At 41.5% G+C, this 20,761-nt stretch overlaps 1 protein-coding gene and 1 long non-coding RNA gene across 4 annotated transcripts in view; both read right to left on the reverse strand.

The window, feature by feature from the left end:
* Nucleotides 1-3,488: 3,488 nt before the first annotated feature.
* On the reverse strand, nt 3,489-7,885 carry LOC144515701 (uncharacterized). Its single transcript, XR_013501766.1, has 2 exons — nt 6,830-7,885; nt 3,489-5,040 (listed from the first exon to the last, which is right to left on the reverse strand). It is a non-coding gene; the product is annotated as an uncharacterized LOC144515701 (long non-coding RNA).
* A 1-nt stretch (nt 7,886) lies between these two features.
* Nucleotides 7,887-20,761, reverse strand: part of epha4l (eph receptor A4, like) — a 51,265-nt gene continuing 38,390 nt past the window's right edge. For 2 of the 3 annotated variants that reach the window (XM_078246763.1, XM_078246760.1), the window contains exons 9-17: nt 18,382-18,440; nt 17,813-17,926; nt 16,954-17,139; nt 13,373-13,434; nt 12,304-12,513; nt 11,975-12,124; nt 11,460-11,656; nt 9,311-9,469; nt 7,887-8,059 (exon numbers count right to left, since the gene is read on the reverse strand). In XM_078246763.1, the coding sequence (XP_078102889.1) occupies nt 7,945-8,059; nt 9,311-9,469; nt 11,460-11,656; nt 11,975-12,124; nt 12,304-12,513; nt 13,373-13,434; nt 16,954-17,139; nt 17,813-17,926; nt 18,382-18,440 (1,252 nt within the window). In that variant the 3' untranslated portion in view covers nt 7,887-7,944. The remainder of the gene's footprint in view (nt 8,060-9,310; nt 9,470-11,459; nt 11,657-11,974; nt 12,125-12,303; nt 12,514-13,372; nt 13,435-16,953; nt 17,140-17,812; nt 17,927-18,381; nt 18,441-20,761) is intronic. The other variant, XM_078246762.1, reaches the window with a different exon arrangement.

A 20,761-nucleotide genomic window follows, 5' to 3' on the forward strand; every position in this document is an offset into this window, starting at 1 on the left:
TATAGACATCTGTTAGGTATGTATTTTTATTACTTTTAAGCATCCTTGAGTAAATGTTCTCAAATCTGCTACCAATTACTTGTAAAGAATCTCGGCTCAAACACATTCTCCGCTTTGTCTTTTGTTCTCTGATGCTCATTCGTCTCCTGTTTATTCCAATTACTCACAGGAGACTCTGGTAGTAAAAAAAAAAAGTTGCCTTTAGGCTGCAAGAGAGGGCGCTTCAGTAGTAAGTGCTTTTTCATGTTGTCGGGTGTTTGTCTGCGATAGTTTCTGCCTCTGGTCTTTGCTGAACCAAAGCTGCGTTTGACGGCTACACAGACTGCGCTTAACTGTAAAAAGGGAGAATTCAAAAAGCTAAGTTTTGTTATTACTGTACATAGGCATTTTATTGGCCCTTTATGGGTATCACTATGTGTTGTCCATCAAAAGTCCTCAGAAGTAATACCTTGCAGACCAGACACAAGGTCGACTCTCTGCTCGAAGCCTCTCGATCAATATGCTCATGACGTTTGAGAGGCTCTGCCCAGCTATTTTCCCACTGAAGCTTTTAGCTCTCGTTGTTTTCTTCCCCTAGCTTTTTCTCTTTTTTTCCTCCGTCCCCATAAGTCATAACAGCACTCTGTTTCCCTCTTAAATCGTCCTTCACCACAAGAAAAATGCTAACCAATCACCTGGAGAGTTAAGAAAATAAAACTCTAGTCTGAGAATTGGTTGAAGCATCTGGGGATTAAGATTGAAGCGTTTGGATTATAGATTGTCATATTGTGTGGATTTGAGGACGTACTTAAGCACAACGACACAAAGGACAGAGTAATCATAATGTCAGTGTGAGGGGTGGCGCCCCATTGTGATTGGCTTAGAAGAGGACGGGCGAGGAGGGGTTCTATCTTTCGAATCAGGAAATTGAATTATGAAACAAAGTGACCCAATGAAAAGGGTTGCGGTGACAGTATGGAGCAGCGGGGGTTAAGCCAGTTTGAAGGGCTGGCACTTCATCTGAAGGTTTTCTTTATTAGATTGGTTGACAAAAGCATTGTGGCTGCTAAGTGTGTGTGTGTGTGTGTGTGTGTGTGTGTGTGTGTGTGTGTGTGTGTGTGTGTGTGTGTGTGTGTGTGTGTGTAAAAAGGGTCTAAAGTGGTAGGATTGTTGTCTCTTGACTTGGTCTTCACCTTAGTCCCTTTGTGTGAGAGGGTTCACTGAATTAAGTTGTATGGTTAGCTTAAGGAGCCCACAAATCCCAAAGTTTGTTAACTTGTATGAATAATACATGCACAAAACAAAATATTGGATGATTCTGCAAAACACTCATGCCAATCTTTTTCAAATTCACGCTTTCTATTTATACGTTGTAGCCATGAACTTAATGAACTATGGTTGAGTTGTGGTTAGTTTGGCAAGGTTTTTTGGTCCTGATCTCGACACGAGTCCTATAATATTGGGTGTCTGCCAGTACAGAGTCCAATCAATCGATACTAGTATTTACCAAAATTATACAGCTGCCCAATGCACACTCAAGCTATAACCTTAAAATTATCTCTGCATGGTAAATTGAGACAGCTAGCTAGACTATCTGTCCAATCTGAGGACTAAAGCACTCCACTAAAACAACTTTTGAACGTACACGTTCCACCAAAACAAGTTCTTTCCTGAGGCTATTTTGCAGCGGCACCATTGCTCCGTGCGGAGCTTAGTGCCTCCCATGACGATTGTGATTGGTTTCAAGAAATGCCAATAAACCAGAGCACGTTTTTCTCCCATTCCGGAATGCTGTGTGGACTAGCCAGACCCTCCTCCGCAGCGCTGTGAAGGTCTGGCAAAGCAAGACTACTTTCAGCATTGATCCTGAATTGTCCAATACCAATGTAAAACCTACACTGCCATGCTAGCATGAGCCACATTACAAATATTTCTTTGTAATTCATTGTAGATCTGAAAGTTCACATTAGTGCTACATAATCTCAGCAATTATCCAAATATTGGATGGTCTTTTTTTCCACCAACTATGCTGTATTTCTACCTGTTAAAGGATCATGGGCTGAAATGCCTGGGAGATATTCTTGGGCCATCTCCCTTCGAAGTCAGAGTTAAAAGAGAGGCTTTGCTGACAGAGGTGTTGAATTGTGCTGGTTGTGTTAAGAGAGACGTAGCATTCCAGGCGAGTCATGGACACTACGTGAACTTTCAACAGGACTCTGCTTACTTTGGTTAGCCAAGTGTAGCAGACAGCCAGCTTTTCCTTATGTGACCTGCACTTTCAATCTCCTCGTCTGGGTTTCTTCCTCTCACTTTGTTTTTTTCTGTCCTCCTTTTTGTTTGCAGTCAGGACTGCATTTAGCACTTTTTCTGCTACCCATTCTTTTCTTTCAGCAACACTCCATCTTCTTCGTTTTAGCCAAGTTAGCAGCGTCCCCAGATGATGAATCCTAACAACTTTGATGATCCCGACTTTCCTTTTAGAACCAACGTGAGAATGGCATTCGTAATCCAGAGGGAAATATCTTGAAAACCAATTGGTTGTTTCCCAGAACAAGATTGAACATGCATGCTTAAATAACCCCTGCTTGGTAAATGCATTATTTTTTTCATTTATTTTTCATTCATTTATTTATGACATTCTTTTGAACATTCAAACACCATGCCAAGTTGTCAAAAATCTAGAAAAAACAAATCTTCCCAGTGTGGAGCAGATTTATCAAAGTCAGCCCCACTAATCTTTTTTCATCTTCCCCTCTAAGCTTGCCAACAATCTGCGAAGGGGGCACACTTTCCCTTCGAGGCCGATAAAATCTCCCACTGCAAACTTCAGAGCTTTAATGCATGCATGCCTTGTGCTGGTGATTTCTCAGGAAATGTGTAAAACACCATTTGGCTGAACGTTGGCTCAAGCCCCGTTTCTAAAACCGTCCTCTCGTTCTCTCTTCTCTCCCGGGCCCTTATCAAAGACACAGGATAATCAGTGGTTTATCGCTGCTGGAAGTGAGTCCAGGAAGCAGATGTTGTTCTGATTAAACACACACACAAACGCACCACGCCAAGTGAGTGGCGCTCACTGCTGCTCCAAGGCCTGAGAGGAGTTGAAGGCCAAGTCTTGGAGTCCAGAGTCATGATATCCGCTGAGCATGTGCAGCAGAAGAGACACACTGCCAACACACTCGCCCTTGTTTTTAAAATTCTGTGTGTTTAGGTTACAAAGAGCAAAGTGAAAATTATAAAGCAAAAACAAGACCAAGAAACTGCTTGATGTGCTACCTTGGCCTCTTCCTTCTGTTACGTAACCCCTCCGTTATGTGTAATCATATGAAGCAGTAATCAATGCATGATAGTTAGGTCATCAGCTACAGAAATAATGACTGCAATCACTGATGACAATGCTGATGGCCTCTGCATCAGACGCTCCTGTGAGTGTGTGTGTGTGTGTGTGTGTGTGTGTGTGTGTGTGTGTGTGTGTGTGTGCGCGTGTGTGTGAATGAATGAGAGGCAGGAAGATCGTCATATGGTTTCTACTTTATTAAGAATGCACTTTGGCACCCCTTTATTTTCTTCACTTTAGGCTATTATTTTACAAACTAGATATAAAAGGACATAAATAAATGACATAAGTTACATGTACCTAGAGCTCCTTGACAAAAACAAAATAAAACAAACAAGGCCAAAAAAAAAACGATCATGTAAAAAAAAAAAGTACAAAAAAGATTGAGAGAATGTTAGATCTACATGGCTAGATCATATGGCATCAGAAGGCATACAATGACAAACATTAACGCTTGCGTTTTGTTAATTTTTTTTCTTCTTTTTTTCAAATTGTCCAACATTTAGGTAAAGGAAAAAACAATTACAGTACATTCTGGTTTCCTTCTCCTTCCCAACATGTCTTGCATATTTCCAAACAGGTCCTTTTTCAACAGATAAAACCCAAAAGAACAACGCATTGCCAAAAAAAGGAAAGAGCAGTAGAGCTGTATTAAGGACGGAGGTGTTGTTGTATTATATGAAGCGTCATTTACGAGTTCAAAAACATTCAAATAAGTATAGTTTAAAGATATAAAGGATCAAAAAGAATATTGTCCATTGGGTTAAACCTGTAGCTGTATGATGTGCTCTGGAAAAAATAAAAAATAGTCAACAATTTTCCCTTGTTAAACACCTTTTCCTCACTTATCTGATCCTTTGTTGTGTACAGGTGCCTCGTTTTAAACTGCTACCATTTCCACAGAGGGCGAAGTTTCCGACATTTTCTCCTCATGAATCTTGGAGAGGTTAAATTCTCGTCTGTGTTCGGTGTGTTTCTATGCGAGAGAGGCTTTTAGTCCGTGTCTCTGTGTGTCCATTTGCAAGCCGCTGTTACTGCCAAGCAGAAATGGGTTGCAGTCCAGAAAGCTGTTGCTGAGTTTGCACGACAGGAGCAACACACCTTACATCTTCGTTTTTTAGACGACACAAAAGCAAAAGAAAATATATTTTCATGTCAAAAACAATACATCTCTGTTATCTTCTCTTCCTCCACAGTGGCATGAAAATTACTGGTGGTACTTCAAAGACGTCACTCATACGGCTGGACACACAAACACACACACATCCGTGCACATACGTCATCACATTCGCACGCTCAAATCAAACGTTTGTTACTTTACATGCAAACCGAACAAAACAAAAAAAAAACTATAAAAAAGCAACAGCAACAACAACAACAACAACAACAAAAAAAACACAAAATAAAATGAAACTTTCAAAATAAAAGTACATTATCCGCTGGAGCAGGGCTTCTCGATTATATTACATTCTTCATATTGTCTCTTTTTGTAAGCTGTTAAATCATTCATAGTAATTTCCAGTACATGGCTGGATGGCCACAAGAGCGTGGTGGCTAGTTTTTAAAGTTGATGGTGGAAGTCCCAGACGCTCGGGGATGGATTTGTCATCTCGGTGTCGGAGGACACTCCAAGGAGAGGAGGGGAAAGCAGGAGAAGGAAGACAAAGAGGAAGAATTATGGTTGGGGCGATCAGGACCGGGATCCTGTTTGTGATGGACGGCAGCAGCTGTGGAGAAAGAAAAGGGGGAGGAAAAGAGAGGCTGCATCAGTCATGGTGGTTTTGAATATAAACAATTTCTGCTTGGCATCCAGTCCTGACCAACAATACTGCTCTCCAGCTCCAGCTCTATGGAACATTCGACTCATCTGCTAAACAAAGTCGAATGCCAAAGCCAGAGCATCCTAAGATTGTGGGCGGCCACCCCACAGGGGGAAAATATGGATTTTGTGGCAACGATGTATTAACTTGTGTGCACCACATGCTGCTGTGTGTACATAATATATGAAACATGCCCTTGACTTATTGGCACACATCTAACGCATACCAATAGACATTTAACTAACTTGTGTATTAGAGGAATTGTCTATGTATAGATTCAACAGCCATTGCAACCGCAGAATGCTTTTTTGTTAAGCCAACTGAAACAAATCCTTTGTAAAGCCTTCAAAATGTATAGCATTATTTTATTACAACTATTGTTTCATGTTCAAAGAAAGCCTTGTGCAGCACTTTTTTGTATACATGGATTTTTTAATACATGAAACATGTACTGCTTTATACTGCTTTTATACTGTTGTTTATACTTTTTAATACTAAACATGTTTAGTATAAATAGGATGGACAAAATATCAGAAACATCTCTCAGTATAATTAAATACTATTCAACTGTAGAGCTCAAACTATTAGTCGATTATTCAATTAGCTGATCGATATAAAATTATTCTGGAACTATTTTTATAATTGATTAATCCTGTCAGTAATTTTTCAAGCAAAGAAATACCAAATGTTTGCATGTTTTAGCTTCTTAAAATGAGGATTTTATGCTTTTCTTTATCATGTGTGAAGGTTCATTGATTATTTTTTGGTTTGGAACTGCTGGTCAAATAAAACAAGCTATATGAAAACATCCCCATGGCTCTGCAAAATTATAATTGGGATTTCTCACAGTTTATGGACAAAACAATTAAGCGAGAACATAATTAATAAGGAAAATTATAATAAGGAAAATTGTTAGTTGCAGTACTATTCAACATCATCCCAAATGACATCCTCCAAAATGACCATAAAATTGAATTTGAAATAAAAACAGAACATTATTTAACTAACATAGTTTTACAGAACCTACTTAGCTGCGACTACGTGTATTAAATAAATCAAATCAATGCCGCCACATAAATTAAACTAAGTAAGTGAGATCAGTCTTCAACTTGCTTAGTAAGCTAAAGCCATGCTTCATTAACTTTTGTGCATGTGATCATTTGTGTGCATCAATTAAGATCTTCTACTCAGAAAATCCAAAAATATCCACCTGGCCATGTATTGACCATGAAGAGAGAACAATATGTGGTATCTGATACATTCAAATCAATCAAAATGAGCGTGACTTAAGACCTTCCTGGTACCGTGGCAGACAGCACCTTCTCTTCTTTCCTGGAAATGTGTTCTGGAGCTCTGGTGGGCCCTGTTTGGCTGATTGGGAGTCAGCAGCTGATTAATTCTTCTCATTACCATGACAGCAGAATCAGGGCCGCAGACTGATCACAGACCAGTGGCTATTGATCTGCTCTGGCTGCCTGAGGTGGCGCGACCCACTTGTTAATTAACACAGCTTGAGGAGCTGAGGAGCCAGTGATGAGGGAGGGGGGGTCTAATGAATCTTTTAGGCACTCCGTTGCTAGACATAGGAAGCATACTGAAATAATAAAGGGAGGTGTAATCCAATATCTTTGTTTTATTTTAATAGGGATTTTTGTGCTGAGTCTAAGTAAGGAAGAAAAAAATATTTGATCCTCACCTTGATGACGATTTGAGTAATCCTCCGTGTATTTTCTTGTTTATTTTCTTGGCAGCGATGATGATGCTGATGATTCTGATTCATTCTGCATCCATATTGCCTCTGTTGCATTCTTTTGTCTAAAATAAATCTTGCCGATGCTTTCCTTCATTCTCGTGTCCAATTTAGAAAAGCCAATTCAACTGGTCCAAACAGCTGTCCATCAAAAGTGGTGAGGAAGAGTTGGTGGGTCCTGCAGAAGCGGGAGGCTGGGGCTTTAAATCAGATCAGGAGATGAATGAAAGAATCCAAATTGTGTGTTTATCTGAGGTGTAGGGGGGCATTTTTGGGAAGACAGGGGAGTGGAAAGGCTCCTCTGGAAGATCAAAGACATTCTCAGCAACGTCCTGAGGGCAACAAAATACAGCATTCTGGGAGAAAAACAAGGCCAGAACAGAGCAAAAAAACAAAACACAAAAAGCTCCGTAAAATAAGCCCTCCCCTGCACTGCCATCTCCCCTCGGAATCCAACCCTCAACCTCTCAGAGATTCACTGTTTATATATGACGGTCAGGATCCTCCATTTTGTTTGCGAGATATCAAACAGATCCAGCTGAGAGAGAACAATGGCGGCTGGGGCAGCCTGCGAGTCCCACAGAAACAATTCATGTACAATAAACACAGTCACAGGAAATCAAAAAAATCTGCTCGGTGGATTATTCCAGAAAAAAGTTCCAGAAACAACACTCTGCCAAAGAGGAGGAAGAAAGGTACAATTCCCCTCTCCCTTGCTTTTCCTTCCAGACCATTAAAGGCACTCCAGATTGGCCTTTCGGAAGCACTTTTCCAGCCTTCCCTCCATCTATACATAAATGCTGCAGAAAGAAGTGTCCCATTCTCCAAAACAACAAAAAAAGGGCGAGGAAAAGGTCTGATTTAAAAAGAAAAAAGTGCCATTTTCACCACTTTTCTTTTTTCTTCATCAACAGTTTCTTTTCGTTTAAATCCAATTTTAAAGTGCATGGATGAGGTAAACTATTACTTCATAGTTTATTTGTCTCTTTTTTTATATTTCGTCTTTTTCATGAGAAACGAAGTCGCTTTGCTTCCTTTTCCTTTTTCTTTGTTTAAACCTTTCAGACTGGAACCATTCTGCCTTGCATCTGTTGCATTTGGGACAGCATTCCCTGGACGCTGGTCAGGATCTTGTTCTGGTGTGCTGCCGAGGTGATGCCTATGCGAGCCATGTCCCTGCAAAGGATGGGGAAAAGAACCTTTTAGGACTGGGTGCAATAATAACAAACACACGTAGGCCCGATCCACATGATGAATTTTACAGCCTTCCAGTGGAAACTGGCCTGACAGTTCAACTGCTGTATGAGGATGTAACTTGCCAACTCAGCAATCCTAGTTCTGTAATCTTATAAGCTGAAAAATTTATATATTACAGACAGAGACTGATAAACATTTAACACATATAGACTTTGCAATATACTGTATGTCACAGATTGATTCTACTCTAATCACAAAGAAGTGTAATAATAGTTTGACATTTTGGTGAATACATTTAGCATCTTTCTTACTGAGAGTTAGATGACAACATTGATACAACTCTCATTTATGTACTCTAAATATGAAGCTACAGCTAGCTGGCTAACAGCTTAGTCTGGCAAAAGATTTGAAGCAGACGGCTAGCTACATGCTGAAACTATATAGCACTTAACCATTTTGAAAAAAACACTGCTTGTCATTCTTAAATTTCATTTGTCAAATATTTAGAGCTGTTGCTAGGCAGTTAATGTATTATTGTACAGAGCCAGGGCTAGCTGTTGCTTCTGTTTACAGTTGTTATGCTAAGCTAAGCTAACTGACTGTTGGCTTTATATTTATCGTACAGACACGACAGTAATACTTACAGAAAGTAAGTATTAAGTGTGTTTACCAAAATATTAAATTATTCCTTTGACAAATTTAACTTTGTTTCAAGAGTGAATTACATTTTTCATGTACTTCGAAATCTGACAGAAAATAAGAAGCTCTTCACAAAAGTCTTAAAGATTTATTTCTTAGTTCACAATTATTTCTTGAAAAAGGCCACAGTCATTTGCCAAGTACTAAGCACAGCTAGTTTTAGATATGTAGGGCAGAGTCATGTTCTTGAAAATTGTTCTTCACTGCTAGAATAACTTTTGAGGCTAACTACTGAGTCTTATTTTTCATCTCTTCTTCAATAACTGAACAATTCAGCCCATAATTTGTGACATATGACTTAAAACTGAAGATACAGTCATTCATTTTCATTTTCTCATATAGAGAATTAGAGCCTAATTCATTCTTTTACTGACACTTCTAAAAGTGAAGAAAATGTCCCACTCTATTTAAAGCATTCACTTGCTATAACAACAGTTTTTTTTATGTGTGTGACTAGCTTGCACCTTCTTCTCTTTCCTTTTTCTGTTTACTTCTTCCCTTCCTCTCTCATATTCTCCCCTCCATACTCACTCTTGTGTCATGTGGACCACAGCCTCTGGAGTGGTGTAGCCGGCGGCGGTGAAGTTGTCGCTGTATCTCTCCATGCCAATGGCCTGCAGCCAGTCCTCCACTGTGCCCACGGCCGACGACACCTCGGGGCTCCCTGGCTCCAGCAAGGTGGTGTTAGGCCTAGTGGGTGGAGAAGAGAAAAGTAGAGAATTAACTTCATGAACTTAAGTTTCTTAGGATCAACAGACATTTAGTTCTGTTTTTACAGTCAATGTTCGATGCTTCTGTACTTCGGTCCAGCACGTAAGCTGTATCCCAAGACCATGATATATGCAACTGTCTGTGCAAATAGACAATACAATTTACATTCTGTTTAAGTGCTTTTGACTCGAAAGGTAATGATCCACTTTCGTACACAGTATGGAACACCATTGAGTTATGACAGCAGAAACGGCAGCATTACAGGAAGAGTTTCCACGTTCCTGACTATGATGCTGTACTGTAGTTTTAGAAGCGTGTGACGCATACACCTTGCGCGATAACAGATAGCTACCCACAAGCTGTAAAATGCACCATGCTACATTTCTCTCTAGCTATTCCTCCTTGATGGACTCAGCAGCTCTATTGGGTTAAGCTCTCTTTTGTGTCCCTATTTTGTGGGTCTTAGTGGAAACCGAGCCAAGCCAAACACGGTTCCTCCTGGTTGTGACTGACACAGTTAGTTCATATTTATTTGACAGAAAACACACAACCAGGGCACACCTCTGTGAATGTTACCACACGGTGGAGTTCCTCCTCACATTCAGATATTCATCGGCAGAGTTACCTCCCACTTTTTTCACTTCTTACTTTATCTTTCCTTTCTGTTGAGCATTGCAGCAGAGGCGTCGGCCATGAAACATTTACATTGGGCCGGTGAGTCTGAGTCCGTGGCAGTCTCGTCCTGCCCTGGTAACTCTCTCACTCTCACACACACACTCTATCTATCATTCTCTCTTCTTTACGAAGGATGTTGAGTTGAAGTGTGAGAACAGGATGTTGGACTCTTTAATACGTCATCTCTACTTAGTAGGTGGAAAGGATTATGCATTAGGATCCATTTTCACACACACGCACGCACGCACGCACGCACACACACACACACACACACACACACACACACACACACTCTACTTTCCCCTTCCCTCTTGTTACTGTAAAAGCTGCATTTATAGGATTCAGTTCTGCTAATTACTCTACAAAGACTCTCGCTCTCACTGTGTCCCGTTAGGCGAGTGTGTGTATGTGTGTGCGTGTGTGTGTGGATTGCTTGCATGCGCTCACACACTCGTTAAACTCAAACAGACTCCCACTGGCCTGCGTCGAGTCTGTAAACACATGTAGGTCATTCGTAACACATTTAGCCACTCAAGAGTAATGGTGTCGGAGCTGTAGGGTCATGTTTGTTTTTAACTCAGCGTTACATCGTTATTCCCCCCCCCCCCGTTAGAGTACCTACATTCCTGAGTGTACAGCACCATTAAAGCTAGTTTGCAGATAAATCCATTACGGAGGGTGTTTGAGCTGAAAAGTGCCACACGTTGCTGGTAGATAATGTTTAATGAGGAATGTAAATACCAGCGAGAGAATAGGAGTGTGTGATTGTGTTGGGGTGAGAGGTAGACCATTGCATACGTAATGCATTGTGCAGTAAACAAGCTGCATATGTGTGTTTATGCACATTAGCTTCATAACACAACATATTCGCTGGTTGCCTCTGTTTAACTTATTTTTTAATTCTACAACTTTTCTATACATCTATGCAGCAATTTTTTTTGGTTTGAAAGTGTTAATTTTTATCTTAGTTTGCAGTAGTTCAGTCAGGCTAAAATCACACTAATTAATGCAAATAATGTGTGAGATAAACTTATATAATAACCATATTCCTAAATAATGTAACCCCTCTATAAAAGTACGTGACAATTTATCAAATTTCAAAAGTTTGTCAGATTTACAACATAACTGTAGTAATATCTTGTAGTATAGCCATGAGGATAACAGTTTTATAGGGACTATTTATTTATGCATGGTAGGAGGTACTGCAAGTGAGAAAATATGTTTCTGTGATTTGTGTGAACTGACCCATTAACACCACATCTATTTAGCATCTGTCTGTGACCTGCCCTCTCACCTGACAGTGGCCTCTCCCCCAGTCCTCTTCAGAGTGTTTGGGTTGCGGATCAGCTTGTCCAGCATGTTGACGATCTGTCCAAACTTTGGCCGGTCGGCCCTCTCTCGCTGCCAGCAGTCCAGCATGAGCTGATGGAGCGCCACAGGGCAGTCCATGGGCGGGGGCAGCCGATAGCCCTCATCAATAGCCTTGATCACCTAGACAGTAGATCAGTGCTGCTGTAAGTCACTTTGTTTCTGAGTTTGTTTGTGTGGAGAGTTAAACTGAAAAAGTCACCTCACTTTAGGCACCTACGCAAGACATTTAATGAGAAAATTGAATATACTGATGTTTTTATCACCCCTGCAGGTAATTTGATTACATAACCAAGTTAAAATGATGAAGTATCTTTTAAAAATGTTTGACAGTACACATGCAACTGGGAATGATTTGCTCAAGCTCCAATATCCCAAACGTATTCAAGCTGTTTATTATTTATGTTTGCCTGCAGGTAAATTACATTTCTCTAGACTTACGTCTTGGTTACTCATGTCCCAGTATGGTCGCTCGCCATATGACATCACCTCCCACATGACAATGCCGTAGCTCCACACGTCGCTGGCCGAGGTGAACTTCCTGTAAGCGATGGCCTCCGGGGCCGTCCAGCGGATGGGGATCTTCCCTCCCTGTAATTGAAAGAAGGGCTGATAAATGAAAGCTGAAAAGCCGACAAGCAAGGTGACACGCACACAGACCACTGAGTCACTGGACACATGTTCGCCTACACACACACGCACACAAGCACGCACACACACACGCACACACGCACACACACACACACACACACACACACACACACACTCACCCGGGTGGTGTACGCAGCCTCGGGATCGTCCTCCAGCACTCGGGACATGCCAAAGTCGGACACCTTGCACACCAAGTTACTGTTGACCAGGATGTTGCGAGCTGCTAGGTCGCGGTGGACGTAGCTCATGTCTGACAGGTACTTCATGCCCGATGCAATTCCACGCAGGATGCCCACCAGCTGAATCACTGTGAAACGGCCATCGTTCTTCTGCAGAAAAAAAAAGCTAAATGTTTAAATGTGTACCATATCATTTTACTGCCATCTTAAATGTTTTGGAATGCGTTCAACATGTAACTGCAAACATTATACTTATTTAATTTTATTCCAGTCGCAAAAAAGAATGTTTTTCTGTTAAATTAAGGTTACCAATACTGTTCAGTTACACATGAGTGAATTCTGTCTCAGTTTTAATAAAAGTTTATAACACACAATAAGACACTACAATGTAGCTGTAATGAAATATGGGGACATTTGTTAACTTATATTACAGCTTAGATTGTTTTGCTACGTACATGTTTAAGTGCTTATTTATGTATTTTTCAACAGTTACAGCTCCACCTATATGCATTTATTCAAAAGTAAAAATCCTTAACATTCATAGGCTGTATATAAAATGTAGTAAATAGTATCTTATACATATTATAATGTAGCTGTAAGCAAATGTAGTTATGGTTGTTGACAGAAATATTACTATACAAACGTCCCTATATATTTTTCAACAACCTTAACTCCATTTGCTTACAACTACCATTGTGAATCAGGTTTTCAAGTGCTGCATATTCCTTTTTTAAACACTATGTGTATAATAACTGGATAAAGTAGCTAAGCATCATCTAAAACCCAAAGTGTAGTGAACCCTGGAATCACAGAGGTGAAACCTGCGCCAACTTCCTTGTCGAAAAAACGGTAAGTTGATCAAGGAGAGGATGAAGATTAGGGCGAATGTTTGTGAACAAACGCTTGTAATTTCGGGGGGGATGACATTACAGCGATTAGATTGGATCAGCATGCTACAGTCGTATCGCACGCTCACACACATGTGAGCAGACAGAAACGCATGACTGACCCTCAGGAATGCATCCAGCGATCCGTTTTCCATGTACTCTGTGATAATCATCACTGGCTTACCTAGAGAGAGAGAGAGGGAAAGAGAGAGAGAGTGAATGAGAGGCAGATGATTATAGAGGTAAACGATGCACATCACAGCCCAACACAGCAGGGGGGTTCTCGGGGGAATGTGTGTGTGTGTGTGTGTGTGTGTGTGTGTGTGTGTGAGTATGTGTTAGGCCATCCATCTCTGTCCCGTAGTGATTTAATTAGCTCAGTGTTACAGTTGCCCTGACATCCCCGTTCTTTCCCTGCACATACAGAGGCATCTCCACTGAAACACAGCACTACACACACACACACACATACACGCACACACACACACCATCTTGTGTTTATGCAAATATGAACCGACGTTGGACTCCTTATAATAAGTCTCATCACAGTCACCCAGAATCCCTCTGACTCGCTATTTATGTCACTCACTGTCCCTTTGCCCTCTTTCTCCTCTGCCAACTTTTAGCGCATCTGTCACTCTGCTGCTAGCTCCTCTCTATTGCTCTCCCCCCCCCCCCCCCCCCCCCCCCCCCCCCCCCCACCGATCCCTGCCACTCCTCTCTGGCCTTTTTCACCTCATCCCTCTGTCTTCCCCTCTCCGTCTCTCTTGGGGGAGCGCCTGTGTCTTTATCTGAGCCGGGGCAGGCGGTGGGGACGGGGAACAATCCCTGGTGGGTCTGTCTGTCTTTGTCTCTTAGGATGAGGGGGGATAGCGATTATGAGGAGGAGAGAGAAAGAGATAGGGAAAAAAGGAAAAGAAGAGAGGGTGGCTTGTTTTTGTCCCAAAATGGCAGCAAGCTGGTGCCTAACCAGCCATGCCAACAACACATGCTGAAAATTGCTGCCACAAATTCCCCCTAGAACAGCGCTGCTCTTTGCGTTCCATTTCAAGTGGCACAGTTAAGGTGGACTAAAAAGCATATTGTGTTAAAGAGAAGTGCTGACTTAAACCTAATGCCTAGAGGGGAGAATGTGTTGAAACTCTTGTGAACTCCAGCAGAATGCCTAAAGCAGCAGAAAGCCAGCCGAGTGGTGGCAGTTGAGTTCTTGAAGGTGAAGTTCCTCCACTCCACAGCAGGCCTCTCGCCATGCCAAGAGGCTGTCAGTCACCGCCTTACCCGCTGCGTGATTGGCACTCCATTAATTACGGGGCGCTCCGGCGATGTCCCAAAAAGAGGAAGTAGAGTTAAAGTTGGTGGAAAGCAGGGGCCCTCTTTGTCAGCCATCTTTGTTCCCTTTGTTGCTCGCCTCTGCCCCGGGGCCGCCGGTGATTGACAGCTCCCCAATCAAGTCTGAGGAGCGTCTGACCTGCGACCTTAAACTCTCGCCTTCCCAGCCCCGCCCTCTTCCTCCCTTCCCATTTTCATGCTAATTCCTTGTTTACTGAATACGCCCTGCCGCCTTTGGCAATGAACTCTGTGCAAGGGCCCCACCAGTGGGCAGATTATCACCTGCCAACAAAACAGGCAAAGGGGAAAAACGCAACAGGGGGACAATATTGGGGGAACGTTGGGCAAACGCTCTCCGGAGGTTCTGGCGTTTGCAGCGAACAAAGATCTGGCTTTTAAATGCAGATCTTTTTTAAATTAGCACACTCTTACTTTATGTAAATCAGCTGCTAAACATATCACGTCTCATTTCAAGCTCCAACAGAGGCTGGATTTTAATTACACACTAGCATGATAGAAACATTAAGTCTATACACGCTTCAAGATACTGGACTACAGCCAGCAGTCCTCGGTGAGAGATTTTTGCAGATTTATGTATTTTAGTGTCTATTTGGAGTTCTTCCATAATTAATAAGGCTTAATTGGCTCTGTTGGACATGCCAGCAAACTGAGACCAGATTGAGAATTCCTTTTAACTTGATTGTAATGGAAAGGGGAGTGCAATTCAAATAATGGATTTTTAATAGATTCCACTGACACACTCAAGTGTAAAGGACTAATTTGCCCAAACCTTGTGTCAAGCTCTCAAAAGTAAGCGTGGATGGAGGTAGAGTGGTAGTTTTCGTGTTGATCTTCTTGCTTTGGCTCACCATCCTTCCATGTCGGCTCCTGTCACTGCTGCGTAGCTCATCTGCTTCTCCTTCATCTCTCTCCCTCCGTTCCTGCTCCGCCTCTTTCTTTTTCAGCCTCCGGTTCAGTAGTTCTACCACCCTCTGCTTTCTCTCTCTGTCGTTGCCACTGTTGTTCTCTGTCTTTCCTTTAATCCATCAGCTCCTAACCGCCTTTCTGTCTATTTCTCTCGGCATCTCTATTTGTACCTTCACTGTCTGCTACTTGTCTCAGATTTATTTTCCTTCCTCTTTTTATTTTCCTTTTCCTCCGCCTTTTTTCACTTTTTTCGTCTTTTTCACTCAGTCTCTGTGAGGTCTGAAAGGTCATCCCCCCGTGGTGAGAGGTGTGATAGGTGATAAGCAATTCTGCCTGTGCTGCTGTTCACTTTCAGCTCTGGCAGTGTGTGTGCGTGTGCGTGTGTGTGTGTGTGTGTGTGTGTGTGTGTGTGTGTGTGTGTGTGTGTGTGTGTACAGTGTGTACAGTGTGTACAACAGTGGGAGACACACAGCACAGATAGGGCCAGCACAGATAGGGCCAGGCTGTTGTGTCACGACACATTAAGGCACTTCATCCATCTAACCCGAGCTGAGGCTGGCCATCAGCTATGGTAACACTCACGCTCAGACGCGTGCAATCAAGGGTGCACAGATGCCGACATGTGCTGACAAGAACACACACACATACACCTCAAGCCTAACAAAAAACAATGGGGGAAGGTGTAAAAGGTAGGGAGAAACAGAGAGAGTGCCAAGGGCAGAGGGAGGGAGATTTGGCTGGTGTGTTGTGGCCATGCAGCAGCAGATAGAAAAGGGATAGGGTATCACTCCCTAAACCCAAACACATTTACAGCTGACACCATGATTAATGAGCTTGGTGCAGTGCTACAGGGCCTGTTCCTGGACCCATTACACCCCCTCCCAACTGCCCAGCTACCTCTGACTCCACTTCCACCTCCCCCTCCCCACCAATGCTGGACCCCTTCAATCTGGACAAAGCCCACCTGGGGATACCCACGGATGAGATGTTTCGGACAACACATATATGTGCGAATACAGATCTCGTAGAACATGTGCAACATTAATGCTTGTATGTCTTTGGATATGCCAGCATTAACACAACACCACACAAACACACACTTTTGGCTAGTCAAGATGGGTTTGTCCCTACACTCACCCTTTTCCAAAGTCACCCAAAACCGCACACGTAGTTTGTAAGGATTTAGTGTTAGGTTATTTTTTAAGGGAGAACAGGGACAGCAAAAATTAATGTCCTTCCTGTGTCATTATAAAAGTCATTGTGTGCGTAAATGTGTCTGCTGAGTATTATTGCAATTTTCTGTAGCAATTTAATTTCTCCAAAAAAGATTAAGCTTACTCAAAAAGCAATAGAATGATGCATCAAATTATGTTATTCGCATCATTTCCAAATGGAACAATTCTCATACTGTACGTAAAAAGTAAAGAAAATAACATGCTTGACATACATTTGGTGACCACACCCTCAAGGTGAATGATGTTGGGGTGGTCAAACTGGCCCATGATGCTGGCCTCGGACAGGAAGTCCCTCCTCTGCTTGTCGGTGTAGCCGGCCTTTAGCGTCTTGATGGCCACGCAGATCTCCCTCTTGCCTGGCATCTTCAGGCGGCCGCTGCAGACCTCGCCAAACTCCCCTGAAAACACACGCTCGGGTTAAAAATGTGGAAATGATGATACACAAGCACTCCGATACTACAGTGCGAGGACTATAAATCACATTGAGAAGGGAGTGGGTGATGGTGCGTGCCTATGTGTGTGTTTTTGTGTGTGTGCAGGTTAGAAGGGGTCCACTTTAAACATTGATCAGGGTCTCTAATCCCTTACTCCCCTCCATCTCATCATCCACTGGAGCAGAGAGAGAGAGCGAGAGAGAGAGAGGGGAAATGGGTATTGATTCTTTATCTTTATTATGTTGTCATTGGTTGACTTTTCTCTGGCCACAGGAATAGAACAGACAACATATTTAGCCTCCTCTGAGTTTTTATTTTTTTACTCAATGAACTCTCTAGAGGCAGACCAAATGATATTGTCTAAGAAAACAATGATTTTTTATTCACAAGGATTGCATATGAGAGCATACACAGACAAACAACGACATGAATCACTGACAAAGATATGCTGGCTGCAGAATATTTGCATTAAACGAATACCAAATATACGATCATCCCATTAGGTGGATGCTTTTATCCAAAGTGGGTTACAATATTACCGTTACTGCAAAGGCTCTCCATAACAATGCGTTTATAATAATTAATGAAAAATGGCAGAATGTACTGAAGTTGCTGCATTAAAAACAAAACTCCTCACCAATGCCAATAACTTTTTCAATCTTGATACAGGAGGCGTCAATCTCTTTGGCGAACTCGCGGACGGCTTGGTTTGGGTCCTCATAGGTAAAGGGGTCAACGTAGATCCTCACTCCTGAGGAAAGAAGTTTGCAAAGAAAAATAAAGAAGGGAGTGAAAAATGAAGGTTAATTCATTCTGGCAAGTACACTCCATCTGTTCTTTATTTCCATCATGCTGCAGGCTATACACCGCCTTCCTCTCTGGAACCTCCTCCTCCTTTCTTCTCTCCATACCTCGCTTCACACTCTGACTCCCTTGCTTTTCATGTCACTATGGCTGACTCCAATGAAGATGGAGCTCATTAACTTGAAATGTTTGTTGGATGCAAAAAAACAATGCTGATGACTTGGTAATGAGGTGTTTGGAGCATGTTAGGATGCAAGTACATTAAATTAAAAAATAGTTTGTTTTTTTTCCCCAATTTTTTGGGCTTCATTTGCGGTTTAGAGTGCATGTACATGAAAACACCTGACAGCGCTAATGTTTTATTTTAATTATAGAGTAGGTGGAGTGTTAACTCTGATTTACCTTGATGTAAGTGCTTCTCTTCATCAGAGTCCTGCTTGGCCTTGCTGTACTTACTCCTTCTGGGGGCAAAAACAGCAGTCGGTCAGTCACAGTGACAGCAAAAGTTTCAAATGTCAGGGAGAATGTGTCACAATAAAAAGCAGAGCATCTCACTTAAAAACAAAAAATAATAATAAAAAAATAATAATAATAATGGAACACTTAAACCGAGACTCCAAACCCACTTACCACCCTCACCCACACATACAGTAAATTAAGTGGCGACACAATCCCTGATTGCTGATCAGACATTGATATTCTTGTTATTCATTAAAGGGAGCTCATTAGACAGAAAGGCAGAAACTGCTTTTGATTGCTAGCCTAAGTGATTTTTAGAGTTGGTTTGTCTCAGTTAATAATTGCTCTTAGTTATGAGGATGCTGAATGAAAAACCTTTGATACGACTTTATCTCTGTCTGTTAAATATGAAGCTACAACCCGGGGGAGGGTTAGCTTTGCTTAGCATAAAGACTGGAAGCAGGGAGAAATGGATAGCCTGGCTCTGTCCTCCTACAAGCACCTCTGATGCTCACTAATTAATAAGGTACATTTTATATGTTTAACTGAGCACAAAAATGTAAATTTAAAATGCATAGTTAAAGTGCCCATATTATGCTCATTTTCAGGTTCATAATTGTATTTTGAGGTTGTACCAGAATAGGTTTATATGGTTTCATTTAAAAAAAACACCATATTTTTGTTGTACTGCACATTGCTGCAGCTCCTCTTTTCACCCTGTGTGTTCAAGTCTCTGTTTTAGCTACAGAGTAAGACCTCTCACCCCTCTCACAACGAGGGGGCTAACCGCTAGCATGCTAGCGGTTATCCCCCTCGTTTCGGCTAGTGACGTCAAAAGAGACTGAAGGCAGGTTACAGAAACCCGTATCTTACTCAAAACAGCATGGATTTTTTTTTTTCCCCAAGTTTGTATGCGTGTGGAAGCACCAGAGACACAAAATAACACGCCAAATCCCAGAAAAATATGATCTTTTCATAATATGGGCATTTAGCATTTTACCCAAAATGTTGAACTATTCCCTTAAGATCAAATATACTGTATATAATAAATGTATTCATTTAAATTATCTCCTCCTTGACCATCATTTCTCTAAAAACAGTCAGCAGTATTCATTTTGCTATGTTTTTAGGAATAAAATGTTATATAAATCCAGCTATGAGTGATATATGAACAAACCCCTCAGTACAAACCTTCAGAATATCGAAATAAAACTGGAAGGTTTGGTGTATGTAAGTAGGGCTGTCACCATAACAAATTTTGCTGGACGATAAATTGTCCCAGAAATGATTGCGATAAACGATAATATTGTCGTTCTGAGACCATTTTCATCTAATATATAATGATAATGGCATAATAATGCAGGTACACCTTTTCAAAGATCAATAAACTTTTATTTCTAAAGAATATTTAACACTGGAACTGAAAGACATTTTAAATATCCACAATAAATGAACAAAACAACCAAAAACAAGAAATAAAATGGACTCTCAGTCTCTGTTAACAAAAAATGCAGTGGAATAAAAACCAAACACAATTAAAAACAATAAATAAAATGGAAATTTTTCCGATAATTTCTATTAAAAAATTATCGAGCTCATTTTTATTTATTATGCGATTAATTGATATATTGCATATTGCAACAGGCCTATATGTAAGTACTACTGAAGTGGGGGATTCTGGCTCAGGGTGTGAGAAAAGTCTGATAAAAAAAATGATTCTGTCTTTCTGCCTGCCGTGTCTGGCTTTAAGTATATTTTGCTAGTAATAATTCAGTACTTTAAATCAAAAGTATCCTGCTGCACTGACGGTTTCTGAAGGGCATTGAGCATATAGTAGCAAATCAATCCGAGAGAAGATGCACTTAAATCTCTCCGAATCCCTCAGGCAGCCTGACACATGTGCTTATATTGATGTGTTGGGTCAGTGGTGGAAATGACCAGATGTGCGAGACATTGTTCTCCTCTATGGTTGTGTAATGATGGTAAACGGCTATGTGATTACAGTCCCTCCCCACAATCACAGGATGGCCGCAGCAGCACAATGACAGTGACCGTCACATTGCATATAAAAAAGGCTGAGACAACCACCTGCTTGGCTGGGGAGAGAAGCAATCACATGGAAAGAGAGGACACACACACACACACACACACACACACACACACACACACACACACAATCAACAGCTCCCTTCACTCCCCATTATTCCCAACACCAATACACACATGCAAACAATGATTTGCTTTCCATATAAAGAGGCACACTCACACAAAAAAGGATCAACGAATGCCCATAAAAAGGTACTTACACACACGTACAGGAATC

The sequence above is a fragment of the Sander vitreus genome, chromosome 3 (assembly GCF_031162955.1).
Source record: "Sander vitreus isolate 19-12246 chromosome 3, sanVit1, whole genome shotgun sequence".
Lineage (NCBI taxonomy): Eukaryota > Metazoa > Chordata > Actinopteri > Perciformes > Percidae > Sander > Sander vitreus.